At 41.6% G+C, this 25,464-nt stretch overlaps 4 protein-coding genes across 4 annotated transcripts; 1 reads left to right on the top strand and 3 right to left on the bottom strand.

Annotated features, from left to right (window-relative positions):
• Positions 1–8,138: 8,138 nt before the first annotated feature.
• Positions 8,139–10,651, bottom strand: LOC133887325 (short-chain dehydrogenase TIC 32, chloroplastic-like). Its single transcript, XM_062327257.1, has 8 exons — positions 10,435–10,651; positions 9,577–9,808; positions 9,414–9,493; positions 9,070–9,223; positions 8,889–8,967; positions 8,738–8,819; positions 8,594–8,649; positions 8,139–8,495 (listed from the first exon to the last, which is right to left on the bottom strand). The coding sequence occupies exons 1-8, from the start codon at positions 10,550–10,552 to the stop codon at positions 8,313–8,315; spliced, it is 984 nt and encodes a 327-aa protein (XP_062183241.1). The 5' UTR covers positions 10,553–10,651; the 3' UTR covers positions 8,139–8,312.
• Positions 10,652–12,534: 1,883 nt separating this feature from the next.
• LOC133886205 (uncharacterized) lies at positions 12,535–14,239 on the top strand. Its single transcript, XM_062325937.1, has 4 exons — positions 12,535–12,670; positions 13,239–13,340; positions 13,425–13,814; positions 13,914–14,239. The coding sequence occupies exons 2-4, from the start codon at positions 13,239–13,241 to the stop codon at positions 13,944–13,946; spliced, it is 525 nt and encodes a 174-aa protein (XP_062181921.1). The 5' UTR covers positions 12,535–12,670; the 3' UTR covers positions 13,947–14,239.
• A 525-nt stretch (positions 14,240–14,764) lies between these two features.
• LOC133886204 (nifU-like protein 2, chloroplastic) lies at positions 14,765–17,633 on the bottom strand. The gene is made up of 4 exons (XM_062325936.1): positions 17,266–17,633; positions 17,062–17,152; positions 16,080–16,390; positions 14,765–15,148 (listed from the first exon to the last, which is right to left on the bottom strand). The coding sequence occupies exons 1-4, from the start codon at positions 17,341–17,343 to the stop codon at positions 14,957–14,959; spliced, it is 672 nt and encodes a 223-aa protein (XP_062181920.1). The 5' UTR covers positions 17,344–17,633; the 3' UTR covers positions 14,765–14,956.
• A 665-nt stretch (positions 17,634–18,298) lies between these two features.
• LOC133886203 (MLO-like protein 4) lies at positions 18,299–24,543 on the bottom strand. Its single transcript, XM_062325935.1, has 15 exons — positions 24,090–24,543; positions 23,813–23,870; positions 22,847–23,055; positions 22,643–22,759; positions 22,492–22,552; positions 22,307–22,398; positions 21,748–21,822; positions 21,553–21,638; positions 21,118–21,167; positions 20,419–20,459; positions 20,128–20,298; positions 20,002–20,037; positions 19,656–19,726; positions 19,226–19,286; positions 18,299–18,864 (listed from the first exon to the last, which is right to left on the bottom strand). The coding sequence occupies exons 1-15, from the start codon at positions 24,204–24,206 to the stop codon at positions 18,580–18,582; spliced, it is 1,530 nt and encodes a 509-aa protein (XP_062181919.1). The 5' UTR covers positions 24,207–24,543; the 3' UTR covers positions 18,299–18,579.
• Positions 24,544–25,464: the final 921 nt, after the last annotated feature.

Genomic DNA, 25,464 nt, shown 5'->3' with positions numbered 1-25,464 from the left:
CAAAAGAGATCCTAAGCAGAGCGAGATGCAAAACAAGAGGCACAACAAGCTAAGATAATAGAAATGCTTGAACAAGTGCTACAAAAGGAGAGGGAACAGAAAGAGGGAAAGATAGCACAAGTAGTGAAACAAGCCCTCTTGCGTCAACAGGGCGCCATTGTGAGCGAACAGAAATAACCGGTAGCATCTCCTAAAGTTGCGCGCTCCAGCCCCATGGTCATCGGAGTAGCTGTGCGTCTTCCGAGAGATGACCCCATCACTTATCCCATGGACCTCATCACAGCACGGACATCGTGTGAACTACACATTTGTGCTAGAAACATTACCATCAAGGTGGCTTCTGGCGTGGCTTATCCCCACGACTCCCATAAATATTTGCACGGACGTTCGATACTGGAGGGCTATGCTGTGGTTGAAGTAGATGAGTCAGTTGATTAGTACCATCATGTTGAGGTGGACTACCCCGTAGAGGAGGGGCGAACACTATAGGAGAGAACGAGCATACAATCATCGCATGGGAGAATGTCTATATAGTGTTTCCACCAGGGACAGATACCAAGAACATTTATTTTCCACGACACCTTGAGCCACCATCGCCTCAAAGATCTCCCTCTCCTCAGCCATCTCCTAGAAGAAGTCCACCTCTCTAGCCATCGCCTCGAAGAAGCCGTGGTAGAAGTGCACTCGCTGTCAGTGCACCTGGTCCGAAGGATCCTGTTGTGGCCTTCGACTAGCTTTCAGAGTTGGTACCGTTGGACGTCTCTTCGACAAAATGGCCTTCCAACGATGATGCAAATGAGGAGCAAGAAGTAGTGGCCCATAAGCATGCCCTGGAGGAGGAGGATGAGAGGCTAGATCAGCTATGTGCTGCAGAGGAGCAAGAAGCAATGCCTCGTAAGTGTGCCCAGGAGGAGGAGGATGAGAGGCTAGCCCATTAGTGTGTTGTGGATGAGCACGAGAGGGTGGCCCATCAGTGTGCTATGGAGGAGGCCTAAGGCTTAAACCGTAGTGGCTTTCAGACGTCTGACTTTGACGTCTTTGATACGTCGGTGAGCCTAGAGCACAGACGACACTGCAGTCGATCAGGCGTGGCTGGGTCCTCCACTCCACCACCATTGCCCCCCCCCCCGCCCTCCCCCCTGGCATCCCCGGATGTACACACACCATCAGCAGTCTGTGCAGAGACGCGGTCCTCATCGCGGGAGAGGTAGGCAATACTAGGCTAGCTCAACTCGACCGACTCTTTGGGGGGGGGGTGATCTTTGAGAATTATTATGTATATATGTGTGTTTATCGATACCCAACACCTTCAATGTATGATATGAATTACTATATATATTAATGAAGGTACTTTTGTTATTGATTCACATTAAATATATGTCTCATTGTATGCATGTATTGAGAGGGAGAGATGGAGTGATTGAGGAGAGAGAGGGAGGATAGGGAGGAGAGGGGAGGGAGGCCGGAGAGGCAAAACACTGCCGGCTGAAACCACTAGCTGGCAGTGATTCCTAGGCATTGCTGCCATCTCCTAGGAAACATCTTTCACTGCCAGTCCTCCGCATCAGCAGTGATAGTCCCTGACTATCACTGCCCGTTACCCACTGTCGGCTCCAAACCTGGCAGTGAAGGGGGTTTTAGAGCCGACAGTGATATGGGGTTCTGCAGTAGTGTCACTCGATAGAGATCAATTGCGGTTGCAAAAAGCATTAAGGGCTAACTAAGTCCTACATCTGGTTGCGTTCCAAGAGCTATCGCTGTCTCCAGCATATTCCCAAGCGAAGTGATCCCGCGCTTTCAAGGGGATTAGCCTTCGACTGATGAAGTCTTTGGCCACATGCCACCCGATTAAACTACTCTGTCTAAGTTCACCAATCTTCTTAACATAATAGGTAGTATGGTCGAACTCGAGGTGCTTCTTCGACCAGGACGGATTTGGGCGGTGCTATAGACCTATATAGACCAAGGGAGAGGCAACGGGGTCGGGATTGGAGATATAAAAGCAAAGTTTTCCAATATTTTTGCCAGGAGATCAGAGCAATCGGGATATAGGAATTCTTCATTCCATTTCGTAGTTGGAAACCACAACTTCTGACACCTTTATTTAAAGTATTCTTCTTCAGATGGTAGAAATACTGAAAAAGATCCAAACTCGGCTCAATGCCGAGGAAGGCTTCGCGAAGATGAACGAAAACACTAAGCATGGTGATTGAGTTTGGGTTTAGGTGGTGAAGTTCGATTTGGTACCAATCAAGTACATTGAGAAGAAACTTAGAAGGAGGAACATTGAAACTGCAACAAAAAAAAGGACTCAAAAACCACAATCTCATGGTTGAATTAGCAGGATGAGAATTCCTCACCCGATGCTAGCTTCCAGTTGGCCAAACCGCAAGGAGGAATGATGTCTTCGTCTTCAAGTTCCTTGAGCCTTGATTCTTGCATCGACGAGATCGCCCATGCCTCTGTTGGCAATCTTATCTAGTCTAATTGCTTTGGGGATGCGTTGGCAGCCTTCGAGTTGGAGTCTTTCTCCGGTGAGGTAGGCTTTTTCAGATGTAGATCTGCCACAGAGTTTGGCACAGTCTGTTTGTATGTACACCTTTTCCCCTGGTATATAAAGGGAAGGATCTGGCTTGTAAAGGCACGGGAGACATTATATAACAAGTTCATCCAATCCCAAAAAAAATACACGGGGCGTATGGCTATTATCCCATAGGAGGTCTGAACCTGGATAAATCCGTCGTGTTCTTGAGTCCATTAGATATGACCCCAAGAAATGTAGATTAACGCGTCCATCGTCCGGTACACCCCGGATTCATTGTTAGGGATCATCCCCGACAAGAAATGTAATTCCTTTGTATCACAAAACATATGTTGCTATACTTGTTATATATATGCTCCAGTTAAGTCAGTATATGTGAATATATATCATCATATCATACTTCTTATCTGATAATAATTGTCAATATTGGCGAGTTGCTCCACATGTTTGATTCCTAGCTCCACCCCTGGTTGCAGGAAGAGTCGATTCAAGTTTTTAATAGCCATCAATTAACAAACTTTCACGTTCTAGAATTATATTTTTAATGAATGAAGCTTTCTTCACCCAATATGATGCACCTCGCCATAACACAATAAAAGGAAAGAAGAAATAAAGTAGAAATGATTGAAACTCAATGTGCACAAAAGAAACACAGAATCTCAAACCCAAACGTTCAGCTCAAAACCATCATACACTCTAAAACAAAATATTTCTTGGTTAGTAGAGGTGGTTGTACCCCCTACCCACTAGAGATCAAACTCTAGGTTTGCTCCTTGTATGTCTTACCAAGACGAATTTTTTTTAGTGGTAGGCAACGTACTCGTCGATAGCGAGTAGCATGTGGTGACTTTATCAAACTTCAAGCTCCGTATCTTCAATCTTCAGTAGGCACTATATGAGTGTGTGCGTGCGTCTACGAGTTGTATTTGTGTTTCTAAAAAAAATTGCTTGTTGGTTGCTATTGTCACAACCCACCTAAGGATGGAAGTACAGCACCTATTGTCTTGCACCACGAATTGAACAACAGGGACACCTAAAGCAGCTCTCAAGCATCCATAGCCATTATAGCCTCCGCCAACCAGTCAAAATAAAACTTGCCCTTAAAGCCACCCACAGCCGCCCGCCCAGTGATGGGCCCACTCAGGGACATGAGTGTATATATGTACACCAAAAAATTTGTGTAAAAACTTTTCTATATGTCTTGAGCAATTGAGCTTTAAGCATTCTCTTGACCTGATGGGCTGAGTCGGTGAGCCCACAAGGCCACAACCTGACTTCCTGACAGGCTAAGCAAACACCAAATGGTATCAATGACTCAACGTCCATAGCCCATGTCTTGACGGCCCACGTGGCCATGCCCAGCGGCTCAAGCGCCATCGGGGCTACGAGTAGATGCCTGGAGCCATAGACGAGCTGATGAGTGATGACTAGTTGACCACGACCTAAGATAAATGGTAGCGGTGGCATGGATGCGAGCGAGGCGGGGCGTGGAAAGGGGCGCAGCAGCGGTGGTAGCGTCTCGAACACGAGCGAGGCAGAGCACAGTGGCGGGGGTTGTGGCACGGGCATGGGTGAAGCGATGCTAGCGTGACAGGTATGGAGGTGTATTAGGGTTGTCGATTCATGCTAAGTTTGTGGTAGTGCTGATTTGCAGGATTCTAGCAAACAAGCAGTTAAATTCATTGATGAATTGGTGTGTGCCTTATGTGAAGAATTGCAGTAAATCAGCTCCAACTTGCGTACTTTTTTGGTTGTGTTCGTGTGTAATGGCATGTTGTCTGTTTCCTTGCACCCAACTTGCCTGTATCAGCTCCAACTTGATGGACCCAACAGTTTATAAGGAATTGAGTATGCCATGTAACATGTGCTAATATTGGGATTGGGCATAATATGGATAACATAGACTTTTCAGTTTGCATATGCGAGCTCTTAACTGTTGAATAATAGGAGGTAAGATTTTTGAAACTGAAAATGGTCATTTAGGGATAGAAGCAAACGCAGTGAACAGTCTAAAAAATGTATTATAATTTCAGTTTGGTTTAGTTCCTTTATATTACTTTAGATGGTGTCATTATTATGAATAATTTTTTACTTTGGATTTTATCGTTGTTTAATATTTATGGTTATCAAACAAAATTTATCTATATATAATACAGTATGTACACCCAAGTTTAAAATTCTAGGCCCGCCACTGGTTGTAAGACTCTTCGAAGTTTTCAAATAGCATCTTCAACGCATTCTGCTTTGCTCGCCACGCGGTATGGTAATTGATCAGCATACCTGTCTTAATATGTACTTTCTCAATAATCAATTTTTGCGACAAACATATGTCCGTACCAACAAGGGTAATGAGGAGTTGGGCTATAAACCTCACATCAATAATGTGGATCACATTTCTAACAGCCTCTCTGCTGCATATATGTGAGGTGTGTCTACTGATCATAAAATAATTCTCATATTTCAGCTTATGTGCTCGTATAAAGTAAGGACAATTTGAGTACTTGATACACCCGATCTCATACTCCGTAGGGTTAGACTGTGTGCACTTGCGATCTTTTCTTGTCATTACAACATAGTTACTAATAAAGTGGATGACCTCATCCCAGTTACGAAATCGTTGTCCGATCTAAATGTCGTTATTCTGGTATCCCTAGTTAGATAAGGTGTTATACTCAACGATGATACAATCCAGCAGCCCAGTACCACAAAAGTACTGGATCACCGGCACCGGGTCATCGTTGTCAACAGTTTCTTCATCCCCGCTACCACCGGCTTCATCATCCATGCATCCTGCATCTACTTCAGAAGGGTCCACTCTAGCTCCTTCTGTACTGGAACTGCCCTCCCCGACATGCACTCCCTCCTATTTATGCATCATCTTTTGGCCTGACCGAGCTGTTTGAATAAGCCGTGGTTGTACACCCTCTAGGACAACAGTATGAGACTACTGGTTCACATGCAAAAAGCTCATAACATGTGATTTCAAATCATCTAAGTCAATAGGTAGCTCGATCGTACTATTTATGTGCTACCGGTTCTGAATTGTTACGAGACTCCCGTGTAAAACAGTGGCACGTTCTTTATAATAAATATGGATAGTCATACCGTATCCGCTAAATAAACTTACATGTAATAAAACAACTACTTAGATGTATGTATGATACAAAACTAATTACGCCAATCCATAAATACTAAGTAAATTAACAATGCAAATTACATAATACATTACTTAATAATGCAAAATATTTAAGTAATTAACGGTGCTAATTAAATCATCAATATTAAATTCAAATGAAATAATTAATATTTAACATTGAATTAAAATATTTAATAAACATTAACTAAGTATTAATATATAACTATTTTGATTAAATATTTAATAAGCATTAAAAGTAATAATAAATATTTACTAAATAACTATTACATAAACATTAAATAAATTCTCGAATAAAAAATTTATTGAATAGCTATTAAAAATCACATTTAATATTTAAAGTTACGTGCCATAATTATTTGACAACCATTAAATAAATTCACAGTACCCTATTTAAATAATCTGATTAATCATATTACTTTACTTAACCTAAGTGATTAAGCTAATTAATCAAATTAGTTGAGTTAAACTAATTAATGGGATTAATCATGTAACTCTAATAACTCTGATTAAATTATATAAATATTTTAATTATACTAGTTAATGACATTCATAATTATACTAAGAAAATAATCTAATTACATAGATTAATTAAATTTATGTTATTAAACTAAGTAAATAATCAAATTACACTGACTAATCAAACTCATATAATCAAACTAAGCAAATAATCTTAAGTACTCTCATTTATCAATTTAATATAATTAAATAAATGTAATTAAATGAATTAAACAATATGTTGACTCTAATTACTACTACTAATCTAAGTATTAATTGCATATGTAATCTAAGTATTTACTATAACCGAAGTGAAGTACTCTCAAAGTGTTCAACTCGCACAGCTACTCTCCTTGTGCTACTCATCTCCTCGCGCTGCTACCCCTCTCCTCGCACTACGCTATTGCTCCTCGCCTCGCGCTGTACTGTTGTTCTTCCTCATTTTATAGCCTACATAGGCAGCACAAGATGCACCGAAAACAAAAGGCAGCTGTACGCGGATGCAACAGCACCGGAAGCAACCACCCTGAAAGCTTGACACAACTTAACTTGACTGCGGTTGTTTTTGGCACACGAGGTAAAAAAAATGTAGGTGAAAAAAATCATAAAATAGGTAAAAAAAATAATAGATAAATGAATATCATGCTTATCACACTATTGAAGTAATTAATGATGCTAATTAAAGCATCAATATTAAATTCAAATGAAATAATTAATATTTAACATTGAATTAAAATATTTAATAAACATTAACAAAGTATTAATATATAACTATTGTGATTAAATATTTAATGAGCATTAAAAGTAATAATAAATATTTACTAAATAACTATTACATAAATATTAAATAAATTCTCGAATAAAAAAAATTATGAATAGCTATTAAAAATCATAAATAATATTTAAAGTTACGTGCCATAATTATTTGACAACCATTAAATAAATTCACAGTACCCCATTTAAACAATCTGATTAATCATATTACTTTACTTAACCTAAGTAATTAAGCTAATTAATCAAATCAGTTGAGTTAAACTAATTAATCTGATTAGTCCGTAACTCTAATAACTCTGATTAAATTATATAAATATTTTAATTATCGTGAGTAATGACATTCATACAATTATGCTAAGAAAATAATCTAATTACATAGATTAATTAAATTTATGTTATTAAACTAAGTAAATAATTAAATTACATTGACTAATCAAATTCATGTAATTAAACTAAGCAACTAATATAAGTACTCTAATTTATCAATTTAATATAATTAAACAAATATAAATGAACGGATTAAACAATATACTTACTCTAATTGCTACTACTAATCTAAGTAATAATTACATACGTAATCTAAGTACTTACTATAACTAAAGAAAACGTTCTCGAAGTGTTCAACTCACATAGCTACTCTCCTCGTATTGTTGTTCCTCTCCTCACACTACTACTCCTCACCTCAACTCACCTCGTGCTGCTCCTACTCTTCTCACACTGCGCTGCTGCTTCTTCTCATTTTACATTTTATAGCCTACACGGGCAGCACACACCGAAAACAAAAGGCAGCAGTACGACCGAAAGCGGCCACTCTGAAAGCTTGACGCAACGTAACTTGACGGCAGTTGTTTTTGACACAGGAGGTAAAAAAAATATAGATGAAAAAATCATAAAATAGATATAAAAAAAATATCTTACCTATCACACTATTCACACAGCCCTCCTCCCTCCTACAGTTGAAGCACGAGCGCAACAAGTCGCCCCAATGCCTAGATTCTCTGCCCCAATGCCCAGATTCTCTGCTCCCAATCCTGCCGTGCAGATGTATCCCGCGTTTTCTCTCTGCCTTTATATCTTCCCTATCTTGTAGTTAGTGCGCGTGCGTTGCCAATTTTTGCAATAGTCAAAAGCAACATCTCCAAATGTGTGCTTTGACTGTTGCAAAAAAAGTGTCATCACTATCGAGATCCTTGTTTTGATTATTGCAACAAATTTATGAAACTTTGCATTTTGGAGTTGTGGTGCTACAACTACTTCTGACTCTTGTAATACGAAATATTTTGGTCTCCATTACACTAGTTCTCTCGTAGGCTAGCAGCACCAGCGCGCATGGATAAGATCATATCATTTAGGTCTCTTCTCCGCACTGATCCCTACAAGTTCTTCACTGAACGACCATAGCCTCTTCGCCAGCTCTGCATCTCTTGCGACGCCAGTCGGTATCACTTCGTTGCAAGCCGCGAAGTATTTGCCAGACACATCTTTCAGATCAGGGTGCAATGCCAAGTAGCATGTAGTCGCGGCTCCCTAGAAATCATATTCTTCATGTCAGATGAATACCTTCTTATGGCACCGGTTTATTATGGAATTTTTAGTGAATTAGTTGGGTAATACAATTCAATAACCTGGGGTATGCCCCTCAGAAATGGCTTTGCCACGGAGAGGATTGAAACCAGCACACCTGCCAAGTATTCGTTTATATTAGTTAACTGAAGAAAGGAACAAGATTATTTTGTTTCTGAATTTTGTTGAGCTTGCAATGCTATTACTGTTTGTTGCGACGTAGCGAGCGATGTTGGTGACGATTACTCCAGGATGCAGGGAATTTGCAGTCAGGTTGCATCCTTCTTCCTGAATTGGCACCATACATGTGTCAGTTTCTGAGCATGTGAATATGCAATGAACAGAGAGATTACACACCTGAAAACTCCTGGATAACTCATTTGCATGGAGAATATTGGCTAGTTTGGAATGTGAATATGCAATGAATGGATTGTACCTATAAATTTCGAGGTATTAAAAGAAGAAAACATTCAGCTTCTTGTCACGTTGTTGTGATGCAAACAAAATCAATGAGAATTAAAGAATAACTTTTGCCAACCTAGTCTTATCGTTTAGCTTCTTCAAGTCAAAGCATGAACCATCACTTCTTCTATGTGCAACAGAAGATACATTTATGATTCTGCCCTGCACGCCGGTCTCTCTGGCAGTTGATTTCAGCTTGTCGAGTAGGAGATTTGTCAGCAAGAAATGACCTGCTCGTTAGGTCAAATTCAACATGTGTTTGTGCCTAATTAATCATGCATTATTTACTTCTGAAGAGGAAAATTTTGTTCTGAACAAAGTGTCAAACTAACAGCATTTCAATCCAAATCAGCACAGCAAATCCCCTCCTGATGCTATATGTGACAGGGATCTATTGACACGAATGATAGGTATGCTCACCAACATGATTCGTAGCAAATTGCCGCTCAATCCCATCTTTGGATAGCTGGAAAGGGCAGGCCATTATCCCTGCATTGTTTCTTCAGAGAAACATGCAGCAGATTTTACTATGTCTGTGCTGTGGTCTGAATATTTGCAATGTTTCAGAGATGGTGATACATACATGAGGATGTTGAGATGCTTGTGAGACGAGTTGAAGGACCGCCCGAAGCTGCGGACGGAGCTGAGAGAGCTCAGGTCCATCTCCATGACATGCAATTTGGAATTTGGGACCTGATCTGCAAGGCTCTCTTTCACCTTCATGCCACTCTCCAGTGTCCTTGCTGCTATGATCACTTTTGCTCCCCTCAGTGCAAGGACTCTGGCTGTCTCCTTTCCAATGCCATTTGTTGCTCCTGTTTTTATCAAATAAAAACACAAGGGAGAAGAAAGTGTGAAACACAGATCATGAAAATCAGTAGGATCCAGACCTCTGTTTGCTGTGGAAATTTATATGAATACACTGTAATCCAAAGAGCAGAGATAAACTAGAAACTGTCATGTTAAACCATGAAAACGAAACTGAAAGTTTCTATATCACCAAACAGTGAACCTATGCTAGAAGAATGAACTTCTACACAAGGAATACAGCTTCTATACAAGTTCGTCTTCTCCCATGAAGATTAGGTGATAACTAAAAGCACAAATCACAGCATCAATTCCACACATAATATAATCTGCAGATAAGCCCGTAAGATTAAATTATGCACTCTCTGTTCACCATTCATTCATGTTCAGCTTCAACCCCATTTTATTTTTATTTCTTTTGTGAAAGCAAGAAAATGGACGTGTTTGATTAATTGCTTGGGGCAAACGAATTTGCTTTACCAATTTACCCCAACATTTTCTGTAGTAACCGGTGCTTTAAAATCAAGCTCGGCCTGAATTGTTTTTACTCCTGCCTGACTGAGCAAAGGGAAGCACAGCACTGCTGCACCTGACATGCATAAAACGAAAAGGAACAACACAGTGGCTAACAGACCTGTGACGATGGCCGTGAGATGGCTGGCGTCGACGCCGGCGGTGACCTCCTCGGCAGTGGACGCCGCGCCGAAGCCCGAGAGGCCTGGCCGTCCCCACGGCCAGCCCCAGAGCCCCATCGCCGTCGTCCTTCGCAAGCCACCAGTAATCAATCCATCTGCGTACACGTTACCTCCGAACGAGTCACGGGACCTGACCTCTCTTGTAGATATAGAGATAGGAGATGGAGATAACTGTCTGACGTTTGGGGTGCCGTGGGCCGTGGGTTAGGTCATCTCTAATAGATATTTAAAAATTTATCTTATATAATATTATTATTATAGTATCTCTTAATACTATTACAGTATTCTCTATTTTTTATCTCTAATAGCTACTCTATTTTCTATCTTACATTACTCTCCTTCTCCCTTCGGATCCACACGCATAAGTGGGCTACAGTGATACGGGAGCCGGTTCCTCCCCAAATTTGCCGGCTTCCATTTGCTTCCCGTATCCCTGTAGAGGTGGATACGAGAGCTGTTGGAGCCGTTTGCTGCCGCTCGTGATTGGGAAAAAGTAAAAAAAAACGTGCGCTACAGTGATTTACGGGAAGAAAACCGATTCTGTCGGAAAAGGCCTTACAACTGTGGATGGCAATACGTCGGGTACGGAGAAAGCAGATCTATTATTGATCTGAGATTTAAATTGGCTGGCTCGACCCGTACCTAAAAAGGATAAATGAAATTTTATATCTATATCTTTGTGCTCGTTGGTACTGAAACTGACGGGTCACTTGTAGGTATATAACCGGTAACAAGTTACATTTAAGAAGGATGAACCCAAATATTAAGAAAATTGACAATTAAAATGATATACTACATCGAAAAACAACAGTACAAATAACATTCTAAATGAAATAAACTAAAAATAATTGCCGAGCACCAATTATCAAAAACAAAAGTTTTAGACCCGTAAAGTTAAACATGCAGATGGAGGTCAGATTCAGAATCTCGGATTCTCTACGTATGTCCGCAAAGGAGTAGGTTTTGATGTTACACTTCTCAATGAAAAGCAATGGCTCCGTGTTTATAGCACCGGGCCTAATTTATTGACTAACCCAAATTGTGTTCAACCAACATAGAACACTGACGAAATTAAGGTAAGTACTAAGTAGTGTGAGAAGTAGCTGGAGGAGGGTGGAGGGCGACTCGATGGCAGCGGAGGACATTGGAATTGGTCCATTTAGGCTCATTCATGAACTTCAAAGCCTACGCATTTTAGTCTCGTACCGCTAATTGGAGAAGAGTTAAATATGTTTAAATAGTTAATTCTCTCTTGTCTAAAATGAAAACACATAGGAAAGAAGAGAGAGTGAGAGACTTTGGCTATACACTTGCGCCCTCATTTCACGTATTTTACGTGAAAAAATTGCGTGACTTATGATTTGTGCGGCGCGTGTGTAGAAATAGCAGTCAATCGTACATTTATCTTTTTCTTTTAATACGATTAAACAAATGTTTGAATCATACAATAATATAACAATTATTATTCAGGTTAATGGCATTTTAATAAGATTTAAAGTGCCATTTTTGACCTACATAAATCGCGTCAGTTACCATTATATGATGGACTATTACAGTTGCATTTTAAGTGAGAATTACGAGGGGTAATTTTGCAGCAGACTTACATGGGTAGGATGATAAATTCAAGTAGTCTGATTGGTAGGCGCGTCCATTTTTATTGTTGCTGTGTAGAGCACGACAAAAGAAGATTAAAAAATTAAGTTCACAAATTTTATACATTTTAATATTTATTTATAAAATCATTAATGTTAAACATATTAAATTAATTATAGAAAAAATAATAGTACTTTTATGCATGCACATAGTTTTAACATGTAGGTGAAAGTAATACTAACCTAAAAAGATTTGTTTCATATTTTTTTGAGTTTTAGATATTTTTCTTTGCATTTTAGATTTTTTTTCAGCCGATTTATTAATGTAACTAATATTCATTTCGATATTTTTCTAGAACTTTAAAAAAGAAAATTACATATATATATATATACGTATATATACATATGTATATATATATACATACACATATATACACATACATAGGGCCTTGCAATTATAAAAAAACAACGCATAAGCCCCCTATTCGCCGAACCGCCTCGCCTGGCTCCGCACCCGCATCAGTAACGGCGACCGCGCCGCCTCCCCACGACCTCGCGGAGCCGCTCCTCCACGGCGTCGCAGGTACTGAACTCGGGCTCGAGCTCACCCGCTTTCGATTTTGGGTTGGTTGGGGCCACGGAGACGGTGGTGGATCTGGGACGCGTGCCGCGCGGCAGATCGGAGCGGGGCCGCGCGGCTTTAGAGCGCTAGGGTTGGGATTGGTTGGTAGGCGGTGGGAGTCGAGGAGCTGAGGCGGGGTGGACTAGTTGGGGGAGTTCGACGAGGGCACGTTTGGCGGTTTGGGGCGCGAGCTGTGGAGCGCGTGGGGGCGGCGAGAGCACGGAGGACGACCGCCGCAGGCCCCAATCGAGTCGGGGCGAGAGTGCAGGGCGGACTGCATCTGATCTAGCACGGCACCGAGCCAGGGAAAACATTTTATTTAGCAGAGGTCACCGGTAAACACGGTTTATCTGAAATATCGGATATACCGGACAAAATTTAAACAAAATTTAAATAAAATACTGGTAAACATGCTACATCTTTTCTACCGTGGTCCGTAGACCCGGTAAACTGGGTTTATCACCGATAATGTTTTCCCTGCACCGAGCCACGGTGCCAACTGGTCACTTACACGAATTTTTGGTTTCAGATGGCGCAGCTGCCAATGGTGGTGCAGAATCTCCGCAGCTTGTTCATTGACCTTGTCAGAAACCTTGATGAGAAAGACTTTGCGAACATGACACCCGATGAGGTGAAAGAAAATATTACATTGTTTGTACTATCCATCTAGATGGTAAATTTGTGTTTAATTTGACAAGTGGTGTGATTGCTGCAGGTTAAGAAAGCAAGTAGGAACCATAGAATCAAGCGTTACAAGATCATTTGTTTCAGTGGAATCACTATCTTGCTTTGGAGGGATAGAGCTGCACTTCTCAACAAGTTGTATCAGTACAACCACACCGCTGCATATATCTGCAACATCTACTTTACGTTTGCTCTGGTCTCTATGTTGCTCGGTGTGATCGCGTCATCCTTCCCCGATACTGCACCCTGTAGCATGGCAGTCTCGTGGAACGGAACCCTCCAAGTGTTTCTATTCATGATCGCCTCCTTCCATTTGGACATTATGGAGTTCTATACAAATGTGCTGCACCTGATGATATCGTTTGTGTTCACATCTACATTGTTCAGCGTCTACTGGTTATTCTGTGCAAGAGACCCGGTGGTAGGTTCCTTGATTACTTTCTCCGGTTTGCCCTTCTACTGTGTACTGCGATTTGATTTGTTAGTGAGTACTAAAAAAATTATGTCTTTTCATGGTTAGGGACATTTGGTGAAAGCTGGGCACCATGAATAAATTCCTCTACAAATTCGAGGGTTGGATCGGGTGTCATGGCTAGGTGTGTTTCAAAATATGGAGGCAGTGGAAGAGTAGCATCAAGTCTTTGTTTTCGTTGCTGGTGTTGGCTGTTTTTCTGATCATGTGATGGCAATTAGCAATGTAAGATGTTGAGGTGTGTTGACTGTAGGCCTTTTGGTCACAAAACTGTATGGAGCTTAACGGTTTGTCCGACTTTGGTTTCAGTCAATCTGGGACCGGAGCATCGCTGTTGCGATGTCTCTGTTATTCTAAACAAAAAGTTAAAATGATCAAGCACTGCATGACGACCGTGTATTGAAATATTAGTGCATTTCTCAAGTATATACTGCTTGATGACTGAATCTGGACCTGAAAACTCAATTTCTTCTCAACTATGGCCACGCACCTGACACTCACGATGCTGCAGATCGCTCAGCCTCCCCTTCTCATTTGGAGAGTGAAGATGAAGCCAAGAGCAATAAGAGCAACACGAACAAGAGGAAGGGAAACGGGTGGACGAGGCTGTTGGTGGCGCTGGACATGAACTTGGACTAGGCCTCTTTCTTTTTTTTTTGGTTTTTTGCGATTACATGGACATGGACATGATGTAGCAATTCATTAAACAAAAAGGACATGATGCAACACAGATCCAAGTTCCAACCTATGGAAATACATGTGGATTTGAGGACTTCGAGTTTGCAGGTGACAACAGGCGTCAACACCGGGAGAGAAAATACTCTTCCCAAAAGCTGAATCTTGTTGTTACTCCATGTTTTAGTTTCTTCCCTCATGATTATAACAAGAAAGAGTATGAATTGTAGACAGAAACCAAAACTCTGTTATAAATGTGGCAAGAACACCCTTGCAACATTCTGTATCGATGATCACAGTTAATAGCTGAAGTGGAGGCAAATGATACTCAGGAGGCAACACATCACTTCTTAAGATCATTGCAGTTGCACATTTGCATTGTAGATTGTGGTGGCTGGCTTCTAAATTTTCTAATCTTATGACAATAGCTGGACAGCTGCGATTTTTGGGATCTTTTCACGAAGCTTCTGAGTCAGCGCTACACGGACAGTCATCACACCAGCGGCTGGACCGGTAAGCCTAACCTTGACGATTGGTTCCTCAATTGCAACAAACTCGAGCTCACCACCTCCTGTGCCAGCAAGGTACGGCCTAATCTCGTCAAGTACCTGATATAGGTGAAAAAATGTTAACGGTTACAAAAAGAAACCAGTCCAAGAAATCAAAAGAAAAAAAATGCTATGCACTGAAATTAATTTCAAGACAATTTTTCAAAGAACTGAAACGATTAAATCATAAAGCAAGATGGCAGCAATATCATTTGGTGGTTGGTCCCCATATCCGTCTCGGTTGCTTTCATTTACCGAAATTGAACCTGGAAATGTCTTAAAAGCACAAAACTGAGGCATGGATGATTGGCATACCAGCAAACAGAATTTCCTATTAAAAAATAGCAATAATTCAAAAGTAGGCTGTACCGCTGCAGCATAGTTGACAGTGGAAAGGATGTCACTTCACATACTGGACAATCAAAAAGGATGAAAAAGCCAAATGCATCGGTGTGTGTATGGGCAAAGGCGCAGCAGTTAGTTGTATATGGTATGAAAACAAGTACCAGACTCATGCTATGGAAATCAGCTGAAGTACCAGAACTGCCACAAAAGAAATAGCCAGAATAATGATAATGCAACTATACTGAAAAAGGCCTCTAACCTGCTAACCAAAAACTCAAGTCACGAATTTAGCACTGCAATACTTTTTTCACTACATGTTCAAGTATGAATGACTAGAATAAGCCTAGTAAACTAGCATTGAAAGATGGATCTTAAATGTGAAAATGGAGGACAATAACATCATTATGCAGCCATAGCTCTGTAGAACCTAATAAGTACAATGAACTAGAAAACTCTAGATTTGAGTTACAAAGTACACTACAATGGTAGATTGGTGGTAAAACACAGTATGTCAGAAGAATTTAATCTTATTTAAGGCAAATTCATCCAAATGATCAACAATGTAAAGCCTGGGTTAATTCAAAATTCTGTAGGCACCAACTGATGTTTGCCAACAAACATATTTAGCCAACAATAGAACATTTACCTTTTCAATGTTCTCTTGGTTCAACTCAAGCCCAGTCTCCTCATCTGCGATGGGTTCAACTGCAACAATCTCTGGTATTTTCTCCATCAAGCGGCGCTCGATGCCCATCTTCATCGTTGTTACTGAAGCTGGGCATGACCCACATGCGCCTTGCAGCTTCAACCTCACAACATTCCCATCAATTTCATGCAATGCAACATTACCACCATCTGCCATAAGGTACGGTCGCACTTCATCCAACACCATCTCAACATTTTCATCAGTCAATGGCAGCTCGACGGCTGGGTCTGGGTTGGCAATAGCTCGAACCACTGCTAGAGAATAACAGTATAACACAGGTAGATCTTCAGTTACCTCCGTTAAGAAAAAATAATACAAGCAATAATCAGAACTTTGGAATGCACCAAACCTAACCTAAATCCACACTAGGAGATGGCCCTGCTTGGCCCATAATTGTTAAGCTTCTAGTTAACTGATTGATACTATGCTAGATCATTACACTCCGCAGACCATATGAAACTAAGCTCCCACCACAGAGGTATCATATTGTGCTACAAACAACATTCTGGATAGTGCTAAACATGAGGTAAACTATTATTCAACGGCATCCTACCTAATCACCAAACGTACCACAGAACACACAGGGTTCTCATCACAATTCTTCATTACCATACGTCACTATATTGATAAGTATAACGTTCTTGGAACAAGCTGTGCCTAGCTGGAGAACATAAACAAACAATCAATCTGAGGTGAAATAATGCAGTTTGGGGCTCCAAAATTCTTCTTTCAGCCGATGCAATTGTTTCACGGCATGCCTCGATAATTATACAATCAAAATCCCACGATTTGTCTCCATATTATTCTCCTTCTTTTAAGCTTGAGATAACTCCCCACCAATCCAAAATCCCCAACAAGGGCAGGAACAGGGAGAGAAGTAGAACCGAGCCAACGAGCAAGAAAACGACAACAAAAGACTCACCTTGCCGCCACCGCCGGCGGCCGGACGCGGCGACCAACCTCGGCGCAGAAGAAGCAGGAGCTGCCGTCCCGCAGGGCGACGCAATCCCCACCTGCGCACCGAATGAAGAGCCCCATCATCAGCTGGATAGAACCAATAAAGCACCCCCCCAGCCCCAAGGCAAAGGACAAGGCGAGAACAGGGGGGATGGAGCCCAACCCTAACCTTGAAGACGGAAGGCGAGGAGGAGGTGGACGGCGATAGGCCCGGCGCCCACGCCACCGCCGCCGCCGCCGTCTGCATCCCCGGTGAAGGAAAGGAAGGGTGCTCTGCCTTGCTGCGCGCGGTTCTTGGCCGGCTGGAGCCTGGGGAAGAAGACTTTGGGTTGGGAGGGTGGGTGCAAATTGGAATTGGGAAGCTCTTCTCGGTTGTGGCTATGTGATTGTGTACCTCCTCTGCCTTGTTCTTCTCTTTCTTTTTCCTCCTTTTTTTTTCTCTGTTTTCTCCTTTTTTTTGGCACAGCAAAGAAAAATTACTGTTTAGAAGCTTCGTCTAAATTGCTATTATAAAAAATCTGTTCTTTTTCTTCTTCTTTTTTTGAGGAATTGTATTTATTTGTTCACATTGTGTGGTGTTTGGAAGAAGTTCACCGCCACAAACAAATCGTGGTCGTTCTAGACTTTTTCGGTCCTGGCTGAGTTTGAGCCGCAACCTGTGCTAGCGTTTGGCTTTGGATATTTGGAGACTGGGATAGCTCTCCTCTCCTTAACAATTTCAAGAAACAAAAAAGAAACGTTCTCCTTAATATTTGGAGAAAAAGGATAGCTCCCCTCTCCTTAATTGGCAAACGTACATATATTTGTGGCTTCTTCTATATACTTATAGCTACTGGTACTGCAATTTTTTAGGTGCGGCAACTTTTTCTATTCTTCTTTTATTTCTAGTTTCTTTGCCCCGTGGGTCCAGGCATGTTTGTGGGTTCCAACAGTCTAGCTTTAAAAATTCTTAAAACTAAGTATTTCTAACTCTAAAAGTTCAAATACACAGCTCCAAAAATTTGTGAAGCTAAAATTATAAATACCCTGAGGGTATTTAAGTGAACCATCTTGTTTCTATTTTAGATTAAAAACAAAAACTTAAATTATTTTATTTTAGCCTACAATCTCAAAATTCGACATGAAATTATACACTAGAACTCCGCGAAGTAAGATTTTACTATATGCTATCCTCTACTCCACAATCTCCATGACTCCACAAGGAATTTAAGGGCTTGTTTAGGTTTTTAGTGTAAACTTAGTTAAAATCTTAAGAAGTCCTGGAATGACCCCCCATTCCAAACACCCCCTCCAGCTTCTCTCAATTGAGAGCGATTCATTGGTTGTCATGAGGGGCAATAACTACATACATATACATGCAGTGTCCACTTTTCTCTTCAGTTCAACGCACTCTTTTTCCAGGATCAACCGAGTCCTAACTCCAAATACACAGGCGTGGTTTCGGTGAACAACGGGGTGCCGGGCCACCAAACCAGCAACGATGTCAAACATCCTTCTCCATGAACGATGGCTCGTCGTCGACGGTGGCCACGGTCAGCTGGTCGTCCAGCGACGACGCCGACGCGGTCCTCGACAGCGTGCACACCGTGTTCGTCTCGTGATCGGTCTCGTAGGTGGTGTCGAGGGAGCAGACGGACCTCGACGTGACGGTGCCGTTCCGCGAGAAGAGCGGGTTGTGCCTGCTCCTGTCCTTCACCCGTTTGCACCAGCTGTGGAGCGATTCCCTCACGTTTTCTGAAACCAATGACTTCTTGAACTTGGATCCCATCTGCAAATCCAGCGAACAAACAAGCGATGTAAAGAAGACAGAAGCAGCAGCAGCAGCTTATCAAATTATCAACCATGTAGGAACATCTTTTCAAAATCTACAGCCTACCTTTTTTCCCAGATGAATAACTCTTTCTGAATATAACGTGCAGCAGTCAAATTTAAGTGGTTTGTTACAAAAATAAGATGCAATTAAAACGTTTCAAAATCAGGTAAGAAAATAGTTGTCCAAATGAAGAAACAATTCATCAGTAGGATAAGCTGATATGATAGTGAGTTGTAAAGAGTGCAGATGAAATCATGTCAAGACTTCACTATCTCAGTATCTCTTGATCCAAATTAGGTATGTTCTCGAGTAGTACCTGAGAAATAATCACATTTAGGGGCAGTGTGCTGCAGCTGCACCAAAACTGAACTAGCAGCCTGCAATGTTCAGAAGAGAAGACCTTTTTTAGTTCTGAGCCAACCAATATACTTGAATTTAAAAAGCAGAATACATCACAATAAAGTTAGTTTAGTACAAATATGAAATATCCCTTCTAACGTAGCCTATAGTCTAGATAACTGGAGTAACACAAGCATGTTTAAAGCATGCCGGTATCATTATTAGAGCTTTAATGTAAATGTGTGTGACTTTTAAAGTAGATTGACATAGCAACTGATGTCAAACGTTAACTTTTGGCAATTTTCTCAAAGCAATATTATTTATATATATATATATATCAAGAGCAAAATGAGATGCCAAGCTCTTCTACAGTCAAAACAAAGCATACTCATTCTTTTGGAACTTACCCAGAAATCAAGCGGATGACAACCATGTAATTGTGCTTCATGAAGCAGGATTGTACTGAACTCAGTTCCCACTGCACAGGATGTATGCAAATTGGTAAATAATAACCAACAAAGTTATATGGAGTGATGACAAAACTTTCAGTTCCGTTCTTTTCTCTTGAGCTAGGAAGTCGTTTAGTTAACTTTAGGTCTTTTGCTACTATGTTTTAGAACTAGCAAGCTGTGATCCAGACCAACAATTCAAAAAGATTGCATAAACCAAGCACCTGTCCTACATCTGCTGACACTTTTGGCTGATAGTGCCAAACAATATATTCTGGATCATAAAAATTAAAAAGATTCTCACCAGAGACCATAGGAATGTTGCCATCTCAAACGCATTCTGGAAGCAAGAATAAGTGTTAGGATGAGGAAAAGGATGTTCATATAAGCATCACAGCATAACATTATGTACATCAGCGAGAGAAATCACCTGAAATGAAATGAATTGTATAAGCCACCAGAGCACCCGAGGTTTTCCAAACCAAAAGAGATCATCACGCAGTTTGAGTTGTGTGCCAACGTAAGGCGCTGTTGCCTCAGCAACTTCCAGAGCCAACTGAGCGACCACGTGCTGGAGTTCAGTACCCACTAGAAGGACCAGCTTTTGAAAGATTGAAGGCACATAATTATGACAAGATATAAGTACCATTTTGAGACAAGAAACAAGAGACATCATTAGTTGAATCTTGTATAAGAGTTAGGTGACATGGGTAATACTTACAATAACAGGAACAAAAGATAACCAGAAATATATATTGATACCTACAGTTAACAAAAAAAAGGCAAATGGTGTCATTAGATGTTTATAAAGCTCACAACAGGGATATACATATACATATACATATACATATACATATACATATACATATACATATACATATACATATACATATATATATTGTATGTATATTCTGCAGGTATGCTCACTGTAGTTCATATCTGCGCACACCCCTTAAGTTGTAACTCACAGTGTTTCGGGTTGTAACTGGAGGTTGTGCGCAGTGCGAATAATAAGTTGTAACTCACAGTGTTAGCTTCTCGTGTTGCAATTATGTATTTATGGACGTGAAATTGTAACTAATCTACATAACAAGTTATAACTTACAGTGTTTCGAGTTGTAATTGGGGGATATGCGCAGTGCGAATAACAAGTTGTAACTCACAATGTTAGCTTTTCATGTTGCAATTATGCATTTCTGGACGTGAAGTTGTAACTAATCTACCTAACAAGTTGTAACTCATAGTGTTTCGGGTTGTAACTGGAGGATGTGCACAGTGCAAATAACAAGTTGTAACTCACAGTGTTAGCTTCTCGTGTTGTAATTATGCATTTCTGGACGTGATGTTATAACTGATCTACCTAACAAGTTGTAACTCACAGTGTTTCAGGTTATAACTGTGAAAGAGAGAGAGAGAGTACCATGAACATTGATTAATATGCATATGATAGCATATGCCCAAAGTGGCCAACTGCATCAAACGGGATGTTAGATCATGCATGAATACTGCTATTCCAGAAGGTAATTCCAACAACTATAAAACAGAACATTACAAAAAGAAAAATAGAAAATGGATAGATCCTGACATGCTATAACCAAGTTCCTAGAAAGCTGAATGTTTAGGTAGCTTCAGCTGGGGTCAAGCAACACGTTAAATTTTGGACCAATATGGAGCTTCAAATGGTTGTACAATGTATGCGTTCGAAAAGTTCAAAATACTTTGTTTAGAGCATTTTTCAGACCAGTCTGCATACATACTATGATGTTTGAATCAAGAAATCTATGAGAGATAATTTGTTTAATGATTAATTCATCATATGAAAAGTGAGGAATCTGGAGACCAAGTTCTGTTTGACCTGATACCAATAGTCCCATTGTAGTCATCTTCCATGCTCCGTACCATGTATTTGTGGAAGTCATATGAATGTGGTAGCTTGTGATACTGACAAGAAAAAAATTAGACAAGCAAATCACAATGCAGGGGAAAGTGGCATATCATAAGCATCTTAACAGAGAAGATTGAAACAATAGAAACAAATTAGAGTACTCACTGTGACAAAGCCCAACCTCAATGCCAAATAATCTGATCTTGTGATGGAGCCCTTGAATTGACGCAGAAAGCACAGCTGCAATGTTTCAAAATTTCTAGAGAAAATTAGAGAAACTTCACAATCCAAGTATTCTCTGTATTGATCAGACAAGACCATATTTCAACAAGCCATCACAGAAAGCAATGTGTATCCGTATACATGTAGATCATGGATGTATACCCTATTAAGTATTTTTTTTTTAGATGAAGGAAGCTTTATTCCAATATAAAATAATGTTCCGGTCTCTGCACCAAGTGGGTACACGTAGCCAACACCCTATTAAGTATTTACACAAGTCAAGACTTCAGATACATGAATCTTTGGCCTTTATAGTCCAATGATATTCTTATATGTCATTGCATGAACATGTGATACGTGCTCAAGGCTAAATTAGAAATGACTGGATGAAATGAACAAGTAAGGCATTTTTATTACTCTTTAACATGCTTATCGGAAAAAAGAATAATACAATTGGAAGCAGTTCCACATCCTGCTCAAGGAAAAAACAAAGCAAGCTTACCATCCAAATAAGTATTTTATTTTTGCTCCATGGATGAGAAGCATGATGAAAAACAAAGGTAGACTGCCTTCGCATCACCTTAGTTCTCCTAGCTGAGAGGGACAGATATTTGTCAGGTAGAACAAATAAGCAATGTTGCATTACATATGGCTTAACAAGCATCCCATTTCAGTTAATGCTCCTACCTTTCAACTCCTCAGCAGCGATTGGACCTGCTAGGGTTTCCCATTTCCTCCAGCTATATATCTGCACCAATAGCAGAAGGAGAGGATATATACAACAAACTCACAAAGAAAAGTCAAAATTTTAGATCAGCAATGAGCAGTGAACACCAACCTTAATCATGGACAGAACAACAGTTACAAAACTGTATAATACATGAGTGATACCAAGAATGAACAAAAACCGATGCAGCTGTTCAAGGCCCTCGTACGAAACAAAAGGTTCGTGGCCCTGCAAGTAGGGAGAACACCAACCGAGTCAGCAAACAATGGCTCTCCCCAACAACCTTCACAGGATGGAACCACGTCATTTGATTACCTCACTACAAACATGCATTGCCTGACCACCAAGCATGTGGTTCGCAAGAGATGTCTGGTTCGCCTCCTCATTCTGCAGTAGGTCATCAAAGTCGTTCTCCGAGCAAATGTAGAATCGACTGGTGAACACCTTCGATGGCACACAGATTTCTGATATCCAGTGCGCCGTCTGGCTCAGCAGCAGCGAGATCACGCCGAGCAGCATCAGTTCTGCAGTTAGGCACGGTTCCTCTCGTTGAGGCAAACAGTCGAACAGCTTAAAGGCAGCAGCGGTAGCGAGATATCCCATTGCAAGCATCCCGTGTTTCCCTTGTGAAAGTAAGTGGCCTAAGGGGATGACCAAGCAAGGTATTGCAAACTGTGAAGATCTTTACAAACAATGTGATACTGTGTCAGTACGACTAACATGCGAGCCATGCTAAATTGAACTGATGGTGACCCTGAATATGTCAGAATTTCATCCTATACCCAAGAATGGAAGCTCATCATCAATAGTATTTGTCAGCCACAAAGTGGCTATTTCTAGCCAACGCGAATGCCATCAGGACTCACAGAAAAGCCAAGCTGCCGCTGAGCAGAAATGATGCAGAATCTAAAAGCGGGGAAAGGGGAAACAGTAACAACGATGAGCAGAGCAACCAGGGCAATGTCTTCACCACCGTTGGCTCACTTCACTAGTAGCCGGTGTTGCCTAGACACTTGTGCCTAATTTTTTTTTTTTTCTGAATTAAACACTCAAATCCGAGTTAAATTACAACACCCGTATCAGATTTCGAGTTGTATTTCACATATCAAAATTTTATTTACCGAATCCAACACTCCAACCCAAGTCGGATTCCGACAACCGTCTTATGTCCCGGTAACACTGTAGTAGCCCAACAAGCGCATTCAAACTGGGCAGGTGAATCGCGCAGCTAGCATGTTAGATGGTCGCCCCGAACCGCAACTTTTGGCGCACGGTACGTACCTTCGCGGATCTTCTCGAGCGCGGCGAGCATGGCCTTCCGCTTCGTTTTCCGGAGCCACTGCAAAGCCAAGCAGGCCAATCGAGATCAGCTTAGTCGAACAGCAACTAATCAACCGACCGATCAAGCACGACGCGGCTGCTAGCTAGCGAGCCGGGAGATCGACGAATCGGGCGAGCAGGAAGCGATTAGCTAGCTAAGCTTTGCCGCCACCGGCAGCAGCAACCAAAGGAGAGTGAGCTGAGCAGTGATGGCTGGCTGGCCGGTCGGCCGGCAGACCTTCGCGAAGCGCGAGAGGGAGCGCTCGACGAGGAAGCAGGCGGCGACCATGAGCGTGGTGACGGTGGCCACCGACCACGTCGGCGTCTCCGCCAGCGACCTCCCCGCCTCCCCCATTCCCCCACTCACCCGCCGCCGAGCAGCGCTCCCGCCACCTTCTCTCCCTGCTGCTTCTCTCTCCTCTGGCTCTAGTAGTTTCGGTCGGCTTTGGATTTGGGTAATGGGGATTGGGATTTGGAAGCTGGAAGCAGTTAATGCGGATCGAGGGTGAGGGGAGGCGGATGCGGATCGATCGAGGTCAGTGCGGGATCAATCGCAGCTGCCTCTGCATTGCATTCAAGTCGCGAGACGAGGCAGAGCTAGCGTTGCCAGACAGTGAGCAGCGGCACATGGGCCGGCAAGCAGCTGGTCCCCATCCCCGTACGTATACTCCGCCCTCTCCGGCGACGACGCACGTGCGATGGAAACAGTGCTACTATTATTCGGTCGTGCGACAATATATATACTCTCTTCGAGTGACAAATGCTCAATTTTCGGATAATAACTCTGTTTTTTATCACTTAAGAATATAATTCATCCGTTCAGAAATAATAAGTGCATTTTTAAAAAAATAAAATTTTATATACTTTGACTAATATTTAATAAAATTGTAAAAATATATAGTGTATAAAAATTATATAATTAATTTCATAATTTAAAATAGTTTCACATTATATAGATTTTGTAGTTATAAATGATATATTTTTTAAGAAAAATCTTAACTAAAATTTAGCTTTGAATACTGAGTCTAAAAAAAATATCTATTATTTTTTAATAAAGGGAGTATTTAGAAAGATTTACAAACACCACTGTCGGTGAATCAGGAACCGGGGGTCCCCGAATTCTGAGGCCAGACCAGCAATCCGCCACGTAGCGTCATCCCGCGGAGTCTCCTCCGCAAGGTAAAAAAGATTAAGTCCCAGGAGAGGGCGCTTGGGGCCACAGTCAGTGGTCCCCGAGTACCCAAGTTCCCCGATGATCTGTGAAGAAAGTGCTCGGGAAGGTATACGGCGACCCCCGAGCACCCGAGTCCCCCGACGATCAAGAAAGCTAAGTACCGGGAGAAATGTACCCGGGGTTGCGAGCGGTGGCCCCTTGGGCCCCCAAGTATCCCGAGGACCCGCTGAAGGAAGTTCCGGGAGAGAATGCTCGGGGCCGCAAGCAGCGGCCCCCGAGCACTCGGTCCCCCGAGGATCCGCACAAGCGTGTCCGGGAGAGAGTGCTCGGGGAGGTGAACGGTACCCCCGAGTACTCGGTTCCCCGAGGATCAAGAAAGGGCATTCTCGGGAGAGAGTGCTCGGGGAGGTGAACAGTGACCCCCGAGCACTCAGTTCCC

The sequence above is a fragment of the Phragmites australis genome, chromosome 12 (assembly GCF_958298935.1).
Source record: "Phragmites australis chromosome 12, lpPhrAust1.1, whole genome shotgun sequence".
NCBI lineage: Eukaryota > Viridiplantae > Streptophyta > Magnoliopsida > Poales > Poaceae > Phragmites > Phragmites australis.
The sequence above is the reverse complement of the archived record's forward strand: the minus strand, read 5'-3'. Positions and strand labels throughout refer to the sequence as shown.